At 47.5% G+C, this 18423-nt stretch overlaps 1 protein-coding gene across 1 annotated transcript in view; it reads right to left on the bottom strand.

Annotated features, from left to right (window-relative positions):
- Nucleotides 1-18423, bottom strand: part of stan (protocadherin-like wing polarity protein stan) — a 117549-nt gene that overhangs the window by 18815 nt on the left and 80311 nt on the right. Inside the window, exons 18-33 of the mRNA XM_028313063.1 lie at nt 18224-18356; nt 17731-17930; nt 16757-16924; nt 15964-16138; nt 14993-15118; nt 14300-14540; nt 12732-12954; nt 10034-10176; nt 9563-9697; nt 9005-9159; nt 8113-8279; nt 5756-6028; nt 5477-5590; nt 4533-4707; nt 3433-3569; nt 2156-2342 (exon numbers count right to left, since the gene is read on the bottom strand). Of these exons, the coding sequence (XP_028168864.1) occupies nt 2156-2342; nt 3433-3569; nt 4533-4707; nt 5477-5590; nt 5756-6028; nt 8113-8279; nt 9005-9159; nt 9563-9697; nt 10034-10176; nt 12732-12954; nt 14300-14540; nt 14993-15118; nt 15964-16138; nt 16757-16924; nt 17731-17930; nt 18224-18356 (2752 nt within the window). The remainder of the gene's footprint in view (nt 1-2155; nt 2343-3432; nt 3570-4532; nt 4708-5476; nt 5591-5755; nt 6029-8112; nt 8280-9004; nt 9160-9562; nt 9698-10033; nt 10177-12731; nt 12955-14299; nt 14541-14992; nt 15119-15963; nt 16139-16756; nt 16925-17730; nt 17931-18223; nt 18357-18423) is intronic.

Genomic DNA, 18423 nt, shown 5'->3' with positions numbered 1-18423 from the left:
CATTACCACTTGAGTCGCAGGCGCGGCCGACGACGCCGCCGCGGCAGTAGCACTGGCACTAGACTTCTGACTCCACTGGTCAGCAACCAACGGCAAAGGATCTCCCAAGCACTTACCCTTGTAGCCAGTATTATGAGCTATTTCAGCGTAGGCGTTGACGCAGGTCGCTACCAACTAGCTAATCTGCAGGCCTAGGTTCAGTAGTGAACATCCTGTACCTCAAATGGTGATGGGCTTACCCTCGTAGCCAGTGTTAGGCGCCACCTCAGCGTAGGCATTAGACGCGGCATATGACGCTGCCATGACAGTAGCACTGGTACCAACCGGTCAATCTGGAGATCACTGGGAGAGGCCTTTGGCCTCGAGTTCTTACCTAAACTATAGTGCGACCACGGGCCCGAAGACGTTGTGTGCGCAGGCCTACCACTAGGAACGATCTGGGAAAGTACCTGGGTAGGCAGCTTAAGACTGGTAGAAGGGGAAATCCTTGGGGGAGGCCTACGTTCAGTAGTTCTTTAGGCTGAAATGATGACGTCTATAGTCTGGTCCGTGAGCACGTAGAATTTTGTCCAATGACCCCAAGCTATTCATCCTTATCGCTCGCGCATAATTATATTGCTGTCGCGCTCGCACACTCACTGCGGGCGCCCGTCGCACAGTCGCGACAGCAATATAATTACGCGCGAGCGATAAGGATGGGTAGCTTGGGGTCATTGGACAAAATTCTACGTGCTCGGCGACCAGACTATAGCTAAAATGATTATGACTCACCCTCGCAGCCAGTGTTAGGCGCCACTTCAGCATAAGCATTGGCGCAGGAGTCGCAGGCGCGGCCGATGACGCCGCCGCGGCAGTAGCACTGGCCGCTGGTGGTCTCGCACGAGCTGTTGAGGGATCCTGCTGCGTAACATTGGCAGGGGAGGCAGTCTTCCGAGCCTTAGGACTTGTAGTCTGGTCAATAACTAACTAAGTAATAACAATCTCAAGCAATTACCCTCAAATCCAGTGTTAGGAGTCACCTCTGCGTAGATATTATCGCAGCCTATGTATGACGCAGCCACGACAGTAGCACTGATACCAACAGGCCAATCTGGAGATCATCGAGAGAGGCCTATTGCTCATCAGTGGATATCTGAAGGCAGAAGTGACGATGACTTACCCTCGCAGCCAGTATTAGAAGCTACTTTGGCGTAGGCGCTGGCGCAGACCGCTACCAACTAGCCAATCTGGAGGCCTAGTGAACATCCTGTGGTTGAAATGATGATGACTTACCCTCGCAGCCAGTGTTAGACGCCACCTCAGCGTAGGCATTGGCGCAGGAGTCGCAGGCGCGGCCGATGACGCCGCCGCGGCAGTAGCACTGGCCGCTGGTGGTCTCGCACGAGCTGTTGAGCGAGCCCGCCGCGTAGCACTGGCAGGGAAGACAGTCTTCTGAGCCTTCGGACTTGTCATTTGCATATTTGGTCAATAACCAAATAACTTCCAAGAACTTACCCGCGCAGGCAATATTAGGAGCCACCTTGAGCGTATGCGTTTGCGCAGGAATCGTAGGCGCGGCCGATGACGCCGCCGTAGCAGTAAGACGGATACCAAAGTTCTGCCTCCACTAGTCAACAACCAACGACAAACGATCTCCCAAGAACTTACCTTCGCAGCCAGTGTTAGGCGCCACCTCAGCGTAGGCATTGGCGCAGGAGTCGCAGGCGCGGCATATGATGCTGTCATGACAGTAGCACTGATACCAACCGGTCAATCTGGTGATCACTGGGAGAGGCCTTTGGCCTCGAGTTCTTACCTATAGTGGCGACCACGGGCCGGAAGACGTTGTATGCGCAGGCCTACCACTAGGAACGATCTGGGAAAGTACCTGGGCAGGCAGCTCAAGTAGTAGGGGAAATTCTTGGAGGAGACCTACATACAGCAGTTCCTTAGGCTGAAATGATGACGTCTATAGTCTGGTCCGTGAGCACGTAGAATTTTGTCCAATGACCCCAAGCTATTCATCCTTATCGCTCGCGCGTAATTATATTGCTGTCGCGCTCGCACACTCACTGCGGGCGCCCGTCGCACAGTCGCGCGTCGGGTAGCTTGGGGTCATTGGACAAAATTCTACGTGCTCGGCGACCAGACTATAGCTAAAATGATTATGACTTACCCTCGCAGCCAGTGTTAGGCGCCACCTCAGCGTAAACATTGGCGCAGGAGTCGCAGGCGCGGCCGATGACGCCGCCGCGGCAGTAGCACTGGCCGCTGGTGGTCTCGCACGAGCTGTTGAGCGAGCCCGCCGCGTAGCACTGGCAGGGGAGGCAGTCTTCCGAGCCTTCGGGCTTGTAGTGGTTTTCCTGGTAGAAAATAATTCATAATTATTAATTTATTCATTGCATCATAAATAAATAAATATCCTTGGACATTTTTACACTGCGCTTCTAGTCCCAAACTAAGCAAAGCTTGTACTATGGGTACTAGACAACGGATATAAACATACTTAAATACTTTTTTTTTTGTAAATACATACATATTATACATAGAAAACACCCAGTCCAATACAAACAAATATGTTCATGCACACAAAATGTTTGTACTATGCGGGAATCGAACCCGCAACCTCCGGAATAGTAGTCTGTTTCGAACCACTACACCAAACGGCCGACTATCAAGAACAAGTTGATAAAAATATTCGTGAAGAAGTTGGTATGCAATGGCAAGGAAACAAAAGTCGCATTGGCGACTCCGATCGCCAATCAGAGGCTCCCAACACCGACACCTTTCTTCTCTGGTACTAGCATTACTGTCAGCACTGGCTGGGGGAGGCGCCTGGCCCGCTCGCTGATCGCCCTTTGAGCCTGGACGAATCACCTGATGGTCTTGTACCGCGAGGGCGAGGCAATGATACTAGAGACGAGTTACAGTTAAAGGTTCAGCCAAACCAACGCGATCAGCCGGCGTGCAGCGATGGCGATCAATGGTTTTAAGTCTGATTAACCTTAAGTCCGTCGCGGTAGCGTCCGAAGCGTAAGCTCGAAGCCCACATCAGCCACTGCTCGAAGAATCCACGATACGACGACGCTCGAAAAACGCTAATATGTGGTGGTCCATTAAACTTCAACACTCGCACGCTACCTTGCAGTGGCACGCGCCGGTGTCGCGGCGGCAGTGCGGGTGCAGGCCGCGCGCGGCGCACTGGCACGGCCCGCACGCGCCCGCGCCCCACCAGCCGCCCGGGCACTCCAGCGCGCCGCCCGCCCGCAGCGCTCCTCTACAACACTCGCACGCTACCTTGCAGTGGCACGCGCCGGTGTCGCGGCGGCAGTGCGGGTGCAGGCCGCGCGCGGCGCACTGGCACGGCCCGCACGCGCCCGCGCCCCACCAGCCGCCCGGGCACTCCAGCGCGCCGCCCGCCCGCAGCGCTCCTCTACAACACTCGCACGCTACCTTGCAGTGGCACGCGCCGGTGTCGCGGCGGCAGTGCGGGTGCAGGCCGCGCGCGGCGCACTGGCACGGCCCGCACGCGCCCGCGCCCCACCAGCCGCCCGGGCACTCCAGCGCGCCGCCCGCCACGCAGCCCTCCTCTGGAACAATATGGAATGGTTAAAACAGTTAACCATGTACGTACAGTTATGATACTACTACTAGCGGCAGTTCGCGACTTCGTACACGTGGAGTTAGTTATTTAAACATAGGACTTTAATACAAACAGTTGTTTTATTTACAAAAATAAAAAAATTCTGCACTCGGGACTATGTAAAAGAGAAAAAAACGTAACAAGTCATGGTAACGTATCTATGTCATGAATAAAAAATTAAGTTCTTTATTCATCTAATAAAGAATGATAGGTAGAAGCGTCCTATACCAGGTCAAAAGTACAGATGTTTTTTGGTGTTGTCCTTTCTGTAGTAGGAATAAAACTCTACTACTCTACAGTACAGAGAACAATCATAATATTTTGTAAACGCACGCTGGCCCCCCTCGATACGGGTCACACTCAGTGTGTCACACATGACGCAATAACTCACCCGTCATGACGTATCCCTCGTCGCAGTCGCAGCGGTAGCCCCGGCCGCCGCTGTGGCTGACGCAGTACGAGTGCGGGCCGCAGGGGGCCAGCTAGCACGCCGCCATGCACGGCGGCCCCCCTCGATACGGGTCACACTCGGTGTGTCACACGTGACGCAGTCACACGTGACGCAGTCACTCACCCGTCATGACGTATCCCTCGTCGCAGTCGCAGCGGTAGTCCCGGCCGCCGCTGTGGCTGACGCAGTGCGAGTGCGGGCCGCAGGGGGCCAGCTCGCACGCCGCCACGCACGCCGGCCCCACTCGATACGGGTCACACTCGGTGTGTCACACGTGACGCAGTCACTCACCCGTCATGACGTATCCCTCGTCGCAGTCGCAGCGGTAGCCGCGGCCGCCGCTGTGGCTGACTCAGTGCGAGTGCGGGCCACATGGGGCCAGCTCGCACGCCGCCATGCACGCCGGCCCCACGCGGCCCGCGTCACACTCGGTATGTCACATGTGACGCAGTCACTCACCCGTCATGACATATCCCTCGTCGCAATCGCAGCGATAGCCGCGGCCGCCGCTGTGGCTGACGCAGTGCGAGTGCGGGCCACATGGGGCCAGCTCGCACGCCGCCACGCACGCCGGCCCCACGCGGCCCGCGTCGCACTCGCACTCCGTCGTGTCCCAGGAGGATACGCATTGGCTCTGTAAGTTATAGACAGTTGGTACAAAGGCCATAATATTGATTAATATACACAAAAATATGTAGGCATTTTCTTCTGCCCGCGACTTCGTCCGCGTGGAACAGTTACTTGTCTTAGCGTGATGATATTATGCTTGTAGCCTTCATTAATAAATGGGCTATCTAATACTGAAATATTTTTTTCAAATCGGACCAGTAGTTCCCGAGATTAGCGCGTTCAAGCAAACTCTTCAGCTTTATAATATTAAGTACAGATATAGATATACAGGGTGTTAGGTAAATGGGTATATGAGCCGACACTAGCCCATGTTAACATGGTCATATAAATGGTATGGTGAAGTCAGAAAATTGATATCTTCATTTTAATTATTTTAATTTTCATACAAATCGGATTTTATAAAATTTATTTTGTATGAAAATTAAAAAAATCAAAATGATGATATCAAATTTCTGACTTCACCATACCATTTATATGACCATGTTAACATGGTCTAGTGTCGGCTCATATANAATGGTATGGTGAAGTCAGAAAATTGATATCTTCATTTTAATTATTTTAATTTTCATACAAATCGGATTTTATAAAATTTATTTTGTATGAAAATTAAAAAAATCAAAATGATGATATCAAATTTCTGACTTCACCATACCATTTATATGACCATGTTAACATGGTCTAGTGTCGGCTCATATACCCATTTACCTAACACCCTGTAGAATTGGTAGTAATGTCAGACGATAACTATGATGTAATAGAAAGAAAATACTTACATAAGGCGGGCAAATCGACAGCATACAGTCAGCGCGGGATTGGCAGCCGTCCCTCACATTCTCTCTCACTGTTGGGCGGTTCAATAAAGATTGACTCGTTCCCACTCGAACATCCTGAGCAAAATGTAATTCATATAGGGGCCAGGATCTTACTTATTTTGTACCAAAAGAAGATTTATCGATATCTTGAAGTATCGATAAAAATTAAAGTTTAATTTTTAATTTATACTTGGATTAGGTACACAAAGTTAGAATCGACCATTTATGACTTTGACTCACCTGAATACACCCTTCAAAGTACCCGACTTCCGACGCCAATAGCCCAGCAGTGCTATCCGGTCCACCGATCAGGATCTTCCCAATATACTGGCCCTGGACCTTATTGGCCAGCATCGGAAGCAAGGCAGTACGAAGCCCATAGTCGATGGCGACAGAAATGTCAGTTCCTAGCCACTTGATCTCGACGCGATGCCACACGCCGTCAGCCAGGTTCATTGATGGAAGGAACATGGATTCTCCATTGTAGGCGTAGTGGAGGAGACCGGATTTTAGCTGTAGAAGGAAAAAGAAACTTTAGTCTCATTATAGTTAGGTCATTTATTCTACATTCCAGGAGGACGACCCTTTCCAATTTACCAGAGGTGAAAAGGAGGATTTGATCTACACTCTCCATTCTGGACAGACATGATTTTTACTTATTTCTTCCTTAGTCGCCTCTTACGATATCCACGGGGAGAGCGTAAGTCCTATTCTACTCTGCAGGACACGCAGCTGAAGGTATAAGTCCGTAGGTGTTGATATGTATTCTTTGAAATACCTTCAGACGACGTGTCACAAAAAAAAAACAACACGACGACTCGTCTGCTGCTGCTGCGTTGAGTCGGCTCGGAAATTGCCTTTTCCGACATCCATGGGAACAGTGGAGAACACGGGAACTCCGACGGAACAGCATAGCTAAAGAATCTCCTTATTTATAGAATCAGAAATGAGGAGATCCGCACGAGAACTAAAACATAGCTCGCAGAATCGCTAATGTTAAGTGGCAGTGGGCGGGCACATAGCTCGCAGAGATGATGGCCGCTGAGGCAGAAAAGTTCTGGAAAAAACGTGGCGACCACGAGCCGGAAAACGTAGTGTGGGCAGGCCTCCCACCAAGTGGACCGACAATCTGGTGAAGGTCGCAGGAGGTGCCTGGATGCGGGCGGCGCAGGACTGGTCTTTGTGTAAACCGGTGGGGGAGGCCTTTGTCCAGCAGTGGACGTCATTTGGCTGAAACGAACGATCATTTGATAGATAGATAGATAGATATTTATTTGCATCACCATAATGTAACATAGGATACATAAGGCTTAAAGCTAATAAATAGATCATTATGCAGGGTTGTCGGGCACTGCAATTAGAAGAGAGGAGGATCTACTTTTAATTTATCACAATTTGGACTATAAAAGTATTAGTCGTTAATTATTTTATTTTAATATTCATATGTATAAATAATATTATGTATAATTATATTTTACTGTAACTTTCCTATTACAATTTATCATTAAAATACTCCTGAATTGTATAGTAACTTTTTTCTATTAGTAAGACTTTTAGTTTTTTAATAAATATTTTTTCTTTTTCTTCTCCTTTTATTGAATTTGGCAGCTTATTAAATATTTTAATTGCCATTACATAAGGGCCGCTTGAGTACATATTAAGTCGTGATATTGGTAGGACTAGCTTATTTTTTTGAATGTGAATTTGAATGTGTGAATGTGAATGTGAATTTAGTAGGCAAGTCCTGTCGTTTTGTAAAAAAATTTGGATGATTTTTGACAAAACATAGTTCGTAAATATACATGCAAGGTAATGTTAGAATTTTTAATCGTCGAAAGTAAGGTTTGCAGCTGTCCATTGGTTGGATGTTTGCTATAATTCTAATTAACTTTTTTTGTAGAATTAGCAAGGATGCTGCGTTTAATAGAAACTCACGCTGATCAGTATGGAGCTGTTCTGGCCCACTTGTATGGAAACGAAGAAGGCGTCGGTTTGCCGCGTGCGTAGCGACAGCGCGTTAAGCCAAGGCAGCTGGATAGGACGTAGCAGCGGGTTGAAGGATAACATACCATGGCATATCCCCCTCCCCCCAAAATGGTATGGGGGGACCTCTAGCTCTCCAGAATGAACAATAGTACTAGCTCTTGAGCTATGGTACCGATCGCAGCCCCCCTCCCCCCTCATATCATGACATGTAGGGGGCCAGGCCCCCCCTGGAAAATGACCCAAGATACGCCATACATGCCGCATATAACAGCAGCTGTTACAATGTATACTTACGCTGATCAGTATGGAGCTGTTCTGGCCCACTTGTATGGAGGCGAGGAAGGCGTCGGTTTGCCGCGTGCGGAGAGACAGCGCATTGAGCCACGGCAGCTGGATGGGCCGCAGCAGCGGGTTGAAGGATAACATACCCATGCGCGATATAGCGGGGCCTCTCCAGAATGAACAATAGTACTAGCTCTTGAGCTATGATACCAATCGCAGCCCCCCCTCCTCATATCATGACATGTAGGGAGCCAGGCGCCCTCTGGAAAATAACCCTAGATACGCCATACATGCCGCATATAACAGCAGCTGTTACAATGTATACTTACGCTGATGAGTATGGAGCTGTTCTGGCCCACTTGTATGGAGGCGAGGAAGGCGTCGGTTTGCCGCGTGCGGAGAGACAGCGCATTGAGCCACGGCAGCTGGATGGGTCGTAGCAGCGGGTTGAATGATAGCATCCCGTCGCCGCTGAACCGCCATGGCGGGGGTGTTGCTGTGGAAAAAAATATACATGAAGGCTGAGTTGCACCACCTTATTTTAACTGTAACAATAACAATAACCAGTGCTTTTTGTATGGAGTTTGACAGAATTTTGACGTTTGTCAAAGTTAAAGTACGATGGTGCAACTTAGCCTAATACAACCGGGTCGAATTAAGTGCGCACCTGGCGGCCGTGACGTCATATCAACGCTCTGGTACGGACACGAGGCGAACGCGAAGAGGTATTCAGGTAAGTAGGAGAGAGTCACTTTCCAGCGAGGTGCTCATTTAGCTCCATCGAGTTATAAAATATCCATGGGCTTTGCCATGGGTCTCATAAGAAGGCTCAAGGTCGCCAAAAGGGCGATGGAGTGTGGAATGCGAGTTTCCCTACTGCACTGGATCGAATCGGAAATGAAAAGAAGAAGAAAAGAATCTGTGGGAGAACCAAGTAACTGGCATAACCCCGCAGAAATGCCAAACTTATTTGGCAGTGGGCGGGGCGTATAGCTCGTAGAACTAATGGCCGTTGGTGCAAAAAAGTTCTCGAGTGGCAACTACAGTTTGGAAACTTTGATGTATGCAACGCGACGATTTAGAAAAGGTCGTGGGAAACACTGAATGCAGTCAGCGTAGGACCAGTTTAATTTATTCACATCAAGAGACATAAATGTTGAGTATTTTCAAGTTATTATTTTTAGCTATACATGACCTCTCAAATTAATAAATAGGACTTACTTTCCCCGCAGTCTTTCCCCGTGTATCCTTCCGTACAGTCGCAGATGTAAGTGTCCCACAGGTCCCGGCACTCGGCACCATTAAAGCACGGCGCGGAACTACACTGGGACCGCTTCTCGGGACAGCCGGCTAGGGTGCCATTATCTGCTACGTAGCTGTGGAAATGGCGTGGTTAATATGTTTTTATGAAACCTTCATTAAAAAGTTTCTTAAGACAAGTCAATAAGATTCAAGGACGGAAGTTTTAAAGCTTTGAATGGAGAGGAATGGCAAGGAAGTTTTAAATGGAGACAGTACCTTCCCACGTTATTTTGAATCTAATTGTTTTGTCTTAAGATTATCTGAAGCTCAATAAACGATAATGTGAAGGTACTCTTCTCTCTTATTTATTTATTTATCTTTATTAAAGAAACATACAGCCTTGTTAGACACATGCAGTTAACAGGAATCCACACTACACTGTGACGCTGCTGTTTAGCGAGTGGTTTTAAATCAAGTGATGTATGGGTAAAATTTTATTAGCATCTAGATCTGATTAACTAGGTTTGATAGTATTACCTGTTCAAGTCGATAAACTTGTGGTCGATGTAGAAGTCAGAAATGCAGCCGACGAAATCCTTGGTCTTCACTTGGAAACTACTCGGGATGTTGGGCAAGCCACCGATTTGGAGAGGACCCGTTAGATCCAGGAATCTGTATCAGATAAATACATTAATAAATTATAATAGTACATGGGATTTGCTAAATTACTTATATTGAAGCGTATGCCAAATTGAGGACAGTCTGCGTTTTAAACTTTTGACAGAGTGGGAAAAACACCTAAAAGATGAAAGCCTACTTGAAAGACGCATAGATTGATTAAACTGTCGAGTGGCGAGTATACCAATGAATGCTTCAACATTTATATTTTAAACCTCACTAAAAAGCAAAAAAAAAAATAATCTCAAGCTGACTAAGCTTTACGAATTGCCAAAGCAATATCATTGTTGTTGTAAGCTGCTTTAAGGTTCAATTTCAACAAGGGATTACCTGTGACAAGTCTCAGTAGCGATATCACAACGAGGCGGCAGGATCTTCCTGGTGAGGTTCGCACATGCGTACTTCTGGCCAAAGTCCGCCGCACCGGCTAGCGATAAGTCCTTGTCGCAATCGTCCACTGTCATGGTCGCAGTCTGCAAAAATAAAGTTGCGTTGAACAGCAATATGAACATGCCTTTATATGTTCAATGGTACGAGAAGTCAATTATAGGCCAGTAGAATTAGATTTTAAATCGGAAATAATTCCTAGAAAAGATTTTATTGCTTTAATGGCTTCATTGGTTGCCCATTAAGACTCTCCTAGGTTTTCGACTTCGACGGAGTTGTTCTTAAGTGGTGGGGGCCCCCGAAAGGGGCGCTTTTTAGGTTTTCCGGTTATACCGCGTAAAGGACTTACCCTATCGAAAAGTGGTCTTCCTGACGGTTGAAGGTCATTTAATCCTGCATTAAATAAGACCAAATTCATATGTTTTGGACAAACCGTTCTCGTGCAAATGTTCGGCAAAGTAGAAAATATGTGTATAATTATGACCCTCTCCACGTCCAATAGCTCGTCACCCGTAAGCTCCCAAGCCTTGTGAAGGGTCGCCTTAACCAGCGTATCCCTGTCAAGGCTCACGAGTTGGATTCGCTTATCCTTGTTCGTTCCAGCCGTTCATTAACTGCGGTTGCTGCACCTCTTCCTGGCACTCTCCTAAACGACTCTGTGTTACCTAATGTGGCTGCCCCTCTTTCTTGTACCCTCCTGTACGATTGCATTGCTTAGCCATATGCCTGGTGGTTCGACGCCACAAAATCAACTTCGTACGCGTGAAAATAGTTTAAATACTATTTTCCGTGCTTGCAACATTTTTCTTTACTGCTTCGCCTCTATTAGTCGTAGAGTGATTGTATATACCATATGTCATTTTTGTGTTTAATTCTACTGGCCTATTATTACAGCCGATGGCAATCTGCTTCTGACATAGTCCAATGTATTAGCAAGCTGAATGGCAATGAGCAGGATACATTACACCTAGAACTGACGGATGATGCGCAGCAAGGTTATGGGCTGGAGGCCATGTAACGGCAAAGAGTGACATCCATCCATAAAGTGAACAGGTGACCGTAAGGTTGCGGGAAGGAGTTGCGGGAAGGTGCTGGATGCAGGCCGCTTCCAACCGGCGAATCTGAAATGACGACAGTGACTCACCCTATTCAAGTACTGGACTTCAACAGTATGCCACATGCCGTCAGCCACATCAGCAGCGACAGTCAGCTCGGTCTTGCCGCCGCCCAGCGCGAAGGTGAAGCGTAGTCCCGTAGCGTATGAGTCATTGGGAAAAGTCTACGTTCAGCAGTAGACGTGGCTGAAATGACGACAACAATAACTCACCCTATTCAAATACTGGACCTCCACCGTATGCCACATGCCATCAGCCACATCAGCAGCGACAGTCAGCTCGGTCTTGCCGCCGCCCAGCGCGAATGTAAACCGCAGGCCCGCGCCGCCCGCCTGCCCTGCGCCCGTTCCCACCAACTCGAGAGCGACGAAGTCGGTACTCACTCTATTATAAAGTCGCTGATATAGGCCGACGGATTAGCAAGCTGAAGTGGCAATGGGCAGATCACAAAGTATGCAGAACTGACGGCCGATGGGGAAGCAAGGTCCTAGAATGGCAAACGCAGCGTGAGACGTCCACTCACCAGGTTCACAGATGACCTTATAAAGGCTGTAGGAAAGGATGCCGCTACCAACCAGGCAATCTGGAAAACAGTGAACGTCCTGTGGCTGAAATTACGATATGACTTACCCTATTCAAGTACTGGACCTCCACCGTATGCCACATGCCGTCAGCCACATCAGCAGCGACAGTCAGCTCGGTCTTGCCGCCGCCCAGCGCGAATGTAAAGCGCAGGCCCGCGACGCCCGCCCGCCCTGCGCCCGTTCCTACCAACTCTAGGGCGACGAAGTCGGTACTCACTCTGTTATAAAGTCGCTGATATAGGCCGACGGATTAGCAAGCTAAAGTGGCAATGGGCAGATCACAAAGTATGCAGAACTGACTTCCAATGGAGCCGGTTCTGGAATGGAGAACACGAACCGGCAAGCGCAGCGTGGGCCATTCACTCCGCCCATAAGGTAGATAGATAACCTTTTAAAGGTTGCAGGAAAGCGCAGGATGCAGGCCGCTACCAACTGGCCAATTTGGAAATCAATGGACCTCGGTGGCTGAAATGATAAAGACTTACCCTATTCAAGTACTGCACTTCCACCGTATGCCACATGCCGTCAGCCACATCAGCAGCGACAGTCAGCTCGGTCTTGCCGCCGCCCAGCGCGAATGCAAAGCGTAGTCCCGCGCCGCCCGCCCGCCCTGCGCCCGTTCCTACCAACTCTAGGGCGACGAAGTCAACTCACTCTATAGTAAAGTCACTGATATGGGCTGACGGATAAGCAAGCTGAAGTGGCAATGGGCGGAATACTGTACATTACATAGCACGCAGAACTGATGGCCGATGGGGCAGCAAGGTTCAGGAATGCAGGTCACGTACCGACAAGCGCAGTCTGGAACGTCCACAAGGTAGACAGACGACTTTATGTTGCAGGAAGGTGCTGGATGCAGGCCACTTTCAACCGGTCAATCTGGAAATCTTTTAGAGAGGCATCAAACGTCCTCTGGCTGAAATGACGACGACAATGACTTACCCTATTCAAGTACTGGATCTCCACCGTATGCCACATGCCATTAGCCACGTCAGCAGCGACAGTCAGCTCAGTCTTGCCGCCGCCCAGCGCGAACGTGAAGCGCAGTCCCGCTCCGCCCGCCCGCCCTGCGCCTGTGCCCACCAATTCAAGGGCGACGAAATCGTGACGCTCGTTGTAGCGACCGTTGTATAGGAGAAGGCCTGACGATGCTTGCGTTGCGAACCTAAGAATAACAAGGGTATGAATAAAAGTTATGGTACTTGAAACTACCCCAAAATTACGTGCTTCCCAGTACCGAAACTACTGAAGTACTGGGTTACATAAAATCCTGGCCCTTAGCTCGCTTATTGCAGATGGAAACCACCGGTGCATAAAGATCCATCTCTTCCTCTAAGCGTTGGTGCCTCCTCTTCAAGAAAAGTCATGAATGATGACGAAAGGAAACTTTCAGTTCGTACATAACAGTGGTATAAGCCGCGTCTATGGCACACTCCTGACACAGTATATCACCCTTACTGGGAAACCGTTGCGCCATAGACCCATTTCATAACTTTCCCTAAGCTTTGGTACTCACTTAAGTTTCAAATGCAGCCTATTCAAGCCAGGGAAGGTCATGAATGATGACGTAGGGAAAGTAGGGAAACTTTCAGTTCCCACATAGCAGTGTTATAAGCCGCGTCTATGACACACCCCTGGCACAGTATGCCACCCTCACTGGAGACCACTAAGGATATAAAGCTACTTCCTTTCCCTAGGCTCTGGTACTTACTTGAGTTTCAAATGCAGTCGATTCCGCCTCTTCAAGCCAGGAAAGGTCAGGAATGATGACGTAGGAAAGCTCCTAGCCTTGAGCTCGCATATGGCAGTGGTATAAGCCGCGTTTATGGCACACCCCTGGGACAGTTACAGGAGACCACTGAGACATAGACCTATCTCTACGTCTAAGCTTGGGTACTTACTTAAGTTTCAAATGCAGTCGATTCCGCCTCTTTAAGCCAGGGAAGGTCAAGAACGATGACGTAGGGAAGCTCCTAGCCTTGAGCTCGCACATGGCAGTGGTATAAGCCGCGTTTATGACACACCCCTGGCACAATATATCGCCTTCACTGGAGACCACTAAGGGATATAAAGCTACTTTCTTTCCCTAAGCTCTGGTACTTACTTGAGTTTCAAATGCAGTCGATTCCGTCTCTTCAAGCCAGGAAAGGTCAGGAATGATGACGTAGGAAAGCTCCTAGCCTTGAGCTCGCATATGGCAGTGGTATAAGCCGCGTTTATGACACACCCCTGGCACAATATATCGCCTTCACTGGAGACCACTAGGGGATATAAAGCTACTTCCTTTCCCTAAGCTTTGGCACTTACTTGAGTTTCAAATGCAGTCGATTCCGCCTCTTTAAGCCAGGGAAGGTCAAGAACGATGACGTAGGGAAGCTCCTAGCCTTGAGCTCGCACATGGCAGTGGTATAAGCCGCGTTTATGACACACCCCTGGCACAATATATCGCCTTCACTGGAGACCACTAAGGGATATAAAGCTACTTTCTTTCCCTAAGCTCTGGTACTTACTTGAGTTTCAAATGCAGTCGGTTCCGCCTCTTCAAGCCAGGAAAGGTCAGGAATGATGACGTAGGAAAGCTTCTAGCCTTCAGCTCGCACATGGCAGTGGTATAAGCCGCGTCTATGGCACACCCCTGGCACAATATGCCGCCTTCGCGTCGAGCCACGCATTGGGACCCGCTGCGACATATTGACCCGTCTCCGTTCACTGAGCACGTGGCTTTGGTTAGTATGGTCTCGCAGTTTACACCTGGAAAATGAATATTAATAAGAATCTGAAGATCAACCTCAAATGACTAAATATCCAGAACAGTTTGTGATACTTTTTTAGTTTGTTTATGGTTCAAAATCAATTGAAGAAGTGTAACATTTCATGGTAGGTTGATGTGCGACTAGGCACATCTCCTGGCACACTAGGCAGGGGTGTACCAGGATACTGCGCTTTATATTGGTCATGAGCTCTAAAATATAAAAATGTACATTTGTCAGTTCTCTATTGCATCCATACGCGGGTATTGTGTCTTTTAGTCATGGAAGGATCTAGATTTCTAGAAGATGTATATTAGCCACGGAAGGATCTAATAAGTGTAGATAGGTAGAGCCTGGATGCGGGCAGCGCCGGACCGTTGGTTGGAGGAGGCCTTTGTCCAGCAGTGGACGTCATTCGGCTGAAACGAACGAGGTATAGTAAGCAGATCGTACCGGTATATCCAGGTGCGCAGACGCACGTGTAGCCGCCTTCACGCCGCACGCACGTGCCGTTGTTGTTGCACGGCGACGAGTAGCACAGGTCTACCTCTGTGTCGCACATGTAGTGCTCTCTTGAACCTGTGAACCAAATATTCCAGATATTTCTCTAAAAGTAGGTATAAGTTGCCATCGCGAGGGCTGGAAACCATGAATGATCTTCCAGCCCTTCGGCTTGACTTCAAGTCAATCGGATATTGAAAAGGATTTTAACCGTTTCTTAATTTAATTACAAGAAACTGTTCTTAGAAAAGAATGTTTCAATGATTGCAGACGAATGACGATAGGAGAGAGATACTTCTTCCATGTGGTTCACTCATTCCGTGGATATCGTAAAATGCGACTAAGTGTGAAAATATTGTATTTCAGGCCTCCCCAACCCATCTGGCTAGCGTGGGGATCCGGATGGTATTCTAAATCTTCTTCTGTTCGCTTCTTTTAAATGTGCATCGAGTTCTTGCAGTGGAGACTGAATCACTGGAATGACCGGGTATCACTAGGGGACATGTCGCGGAGATAAGTCGTCCGACATTTACGTAGTTTGTCTCTGCAACTTTGTCCCTCGACATATGACTTGTTCACACTAGCCAGTAGTGAACAGTATGTCGCCCGAGGAGCGACACAAAGCGACACGCGTCCTCACTACTCAAAGGCTGTCGGGCGACTGTCGAGGGACACGAAGATCGCGCATCGACGCTTGCAGAGCATCGATAAGCAACAAGTCTCGCGACCCGTAGATGTCGCAAGCGACGTCGGGCGACATCACGCGGGACACGTGAATTTCGTCTCGGGTGACAGAGTCGCTGGACAAATATCTCCTAGTGAAAACGCGGCTTTGGGCGATTGCAGCGCCTCTCTTAAATTGAAGTGTCGTGTTCTTGCAGTGGAGACTGAAATACTTAATGACCTGGAAGTTAAAGACTTACCCGTAAATCCATAAGGGCACTGGCAGGTGAAGGTGGTGACGGGGTAAATAGGCCGGAATAGCATGGTGTCGCTGGCCACGAAGCCCGACGCGTTACCGAACTTTAGTACTGTGAGGCACGCCTCGAAGTTCAGGCAGGGCTCGTGCACGCATACGTTGTCGTCGAATGGGAGGACCTTGGGACGTAAGCAGTAAGTGTCAAGTTCCATCTTGCTATTGTAATCAAATAAAATATAAAAAGTGCTATAACATCTAATAGGAGAAGGTAAATAGCTTACGAATGATTTGTCGCTTGCTTTCTGTTTTATCATTTTTATGTGAAGAAAAAACTGCAGTGTCTTTGATAAATTCATGTAATCATCGAGTGCAATATCTTGATGACTAAAAACTTCAAAGTCTTATGCCCGTTCTCACCATCAATCCCTATTTTTTAAGGGACCCTTATGGTAACACTTAACAGGCATTTTGTTTTCATAGGAGTCACTTCAAAATTAGGGATTGATGGTGAAAACGGGCATTAATACCCTAAGGCTTTCAAAGAATATTGTGAATTTTGGGCAACCTCGCTTCATCATTATTTCAGTGAGATGGTGTCAATCAGAAGACAACTTTTACCATACAAAAAGATATTACAATTAACTAGATTTTGACCATGACTACAGTTTGATTTGATATTGCCTGCCAGAATTTCAGATTATCCAGAAAGACAGTAGAAGAATTCTCAAAATTGGTTGATATTTTCAAAGATCTTATAGGCACACTCACAAACTTTGCCTCTTTAAGTGTAGTCTCACCTGTACTGTAGCTAGCCTGGCCAACGTAGCGCGGTGCAGGTACACCCGCTCGCGCAGGTGCGTCGGCGAGTAGTACTGTGAAGTATCACCAGCCACGCCGACCTCTGCGTCCGGTCGACGCGCCGAAAACGACACGTTTAGGATGTTGCCCGTCACGTCTGTGTCGTCCTGTTTACGGAATAAACCATGTGATCAAGCATAAATTAGAGACAGGCAGATAAGCGCTTTTATTTTACTACTAGCTTTTGCCCGCGGCTTCACCCGCGTGAAATTTAGTTTTTCATATATCGTCATAATTTATAGCCTATATATTATTCTGGGTTATAAACAATAATACTTTAAAGTTTCATTAAAATCCGTTCAGTAATTTTTGCATGAAAGAGTAACAAACATTTACACATCCAAACTTTCTATACCATCCGAGGCACTTGGCGTATCTGAGTTTTTTTTTCAGGGTGGACCGGGACCATCGCTCTGAATATCGCAAGAGGGGAGGGTGCGATTAGGGACTTGGGTCGGGGCTCCCTCGGGTCGGGGGCCCGTGGCATTTTGCCAGCCTTGCCCGCCCACCCTATAGTTACGCCATTGATGAAAAGTAATTGTCTGGAAATGGTAACCTTATCCAAAGGAATCTACTTGCGGCTAAACAACAAAATTCTCCGCATCTCTACTTATTTAGCCAAAAGCTTGAATTTTAATAAAAACTAAAACTCAACCAGTAGTGGCGAAACTAGTCTTTATTTTGTACCACATTTACCGCAATAAAGAAATTCTTATTCTTATAAGGATTTCATTGGAACCATACCAAAATTTATCCGTAATAAAAGTATGCGTTAAAAATTACATTTCCTCCAATGCAAAAAAGATTTTTTCCTCCAAAACAAATCTAAAAAAGATTTATTGAAAAGATAGTAGTACCTCTGTTATCACTATGTGACTGCTCTTATTTACGAATATTTCCAAACTAAACTAACCTGCACACTAAACACATAAATGTTCTCCTTAGGGCATGGGACGATAGCCGCTAAGCCATCCACGAAGAAGCCCAGTAATGGTGATAGAAACTGCTCCGCCGTCATAGCGTTTAGTCGCACGGTGATAGAGTTTAGCAGCATTTCTTCGGTTATCAGTCGAACTGACAGTTGCATCATCGCTTTCACTTCGTTTACACCATCTGCAGGAGTGGAAAGTTAAGTATTTTGCGAGTTTTAAACTACACTCGACGTCAAATAAATCGCATCTCCCGCGACAAGCACTTTCAAACGTATGCATCCCAACTTCCCTCCAATATTGGTACCATTTGAAAGCCTAGTTCTAAGCTTCATTTCATGAAACAAAAGGCTTTTACCCCAAAATGTCGCAGGAGGTGCGATTTATTTGACGTCGAGTGTATGTTACACATTATTTTTTTTATTGTTAATACATTATTATCGCTTGTGTTATAATATTAGTTACAGAATTCATTACCTGAGACAGAAATTTCCATGGTGGCCAGCTTTGGAACGTTGGTATTGAGTTGCGGTGATAACGTCATGGATCCCGTGGTCTCGTTTAGTAGCACTAGATTAGCGTTATTGCCCGATAATATCCGATATTGGAGCTGAAACAAGTTTACTTCATTGAGCACTTCTTTGGCAATAAGTAAGTCTAATGGAGACTTATAGGAA

This window comes from Ostrinia furnacalis, unplaced genomic scaffold (genome assembly GCF_004193835.3).
Source record: "Ostrinia furnacalis isolate ACB-3 unplaced genomic scaffold, ASM419383v2 OfSCF4144, whole genome shotgun sequence".
Classification (NCBI taxonomy): Eukaryota; Metazoa; Arthropoda; class Insecta; order Lepidoptera; family Crambidae; genus Ostrinia; species Ostrinia furnacalis.
This window is presented reverse-complemented; position numbering and strand designations above follow the sequence as displayed.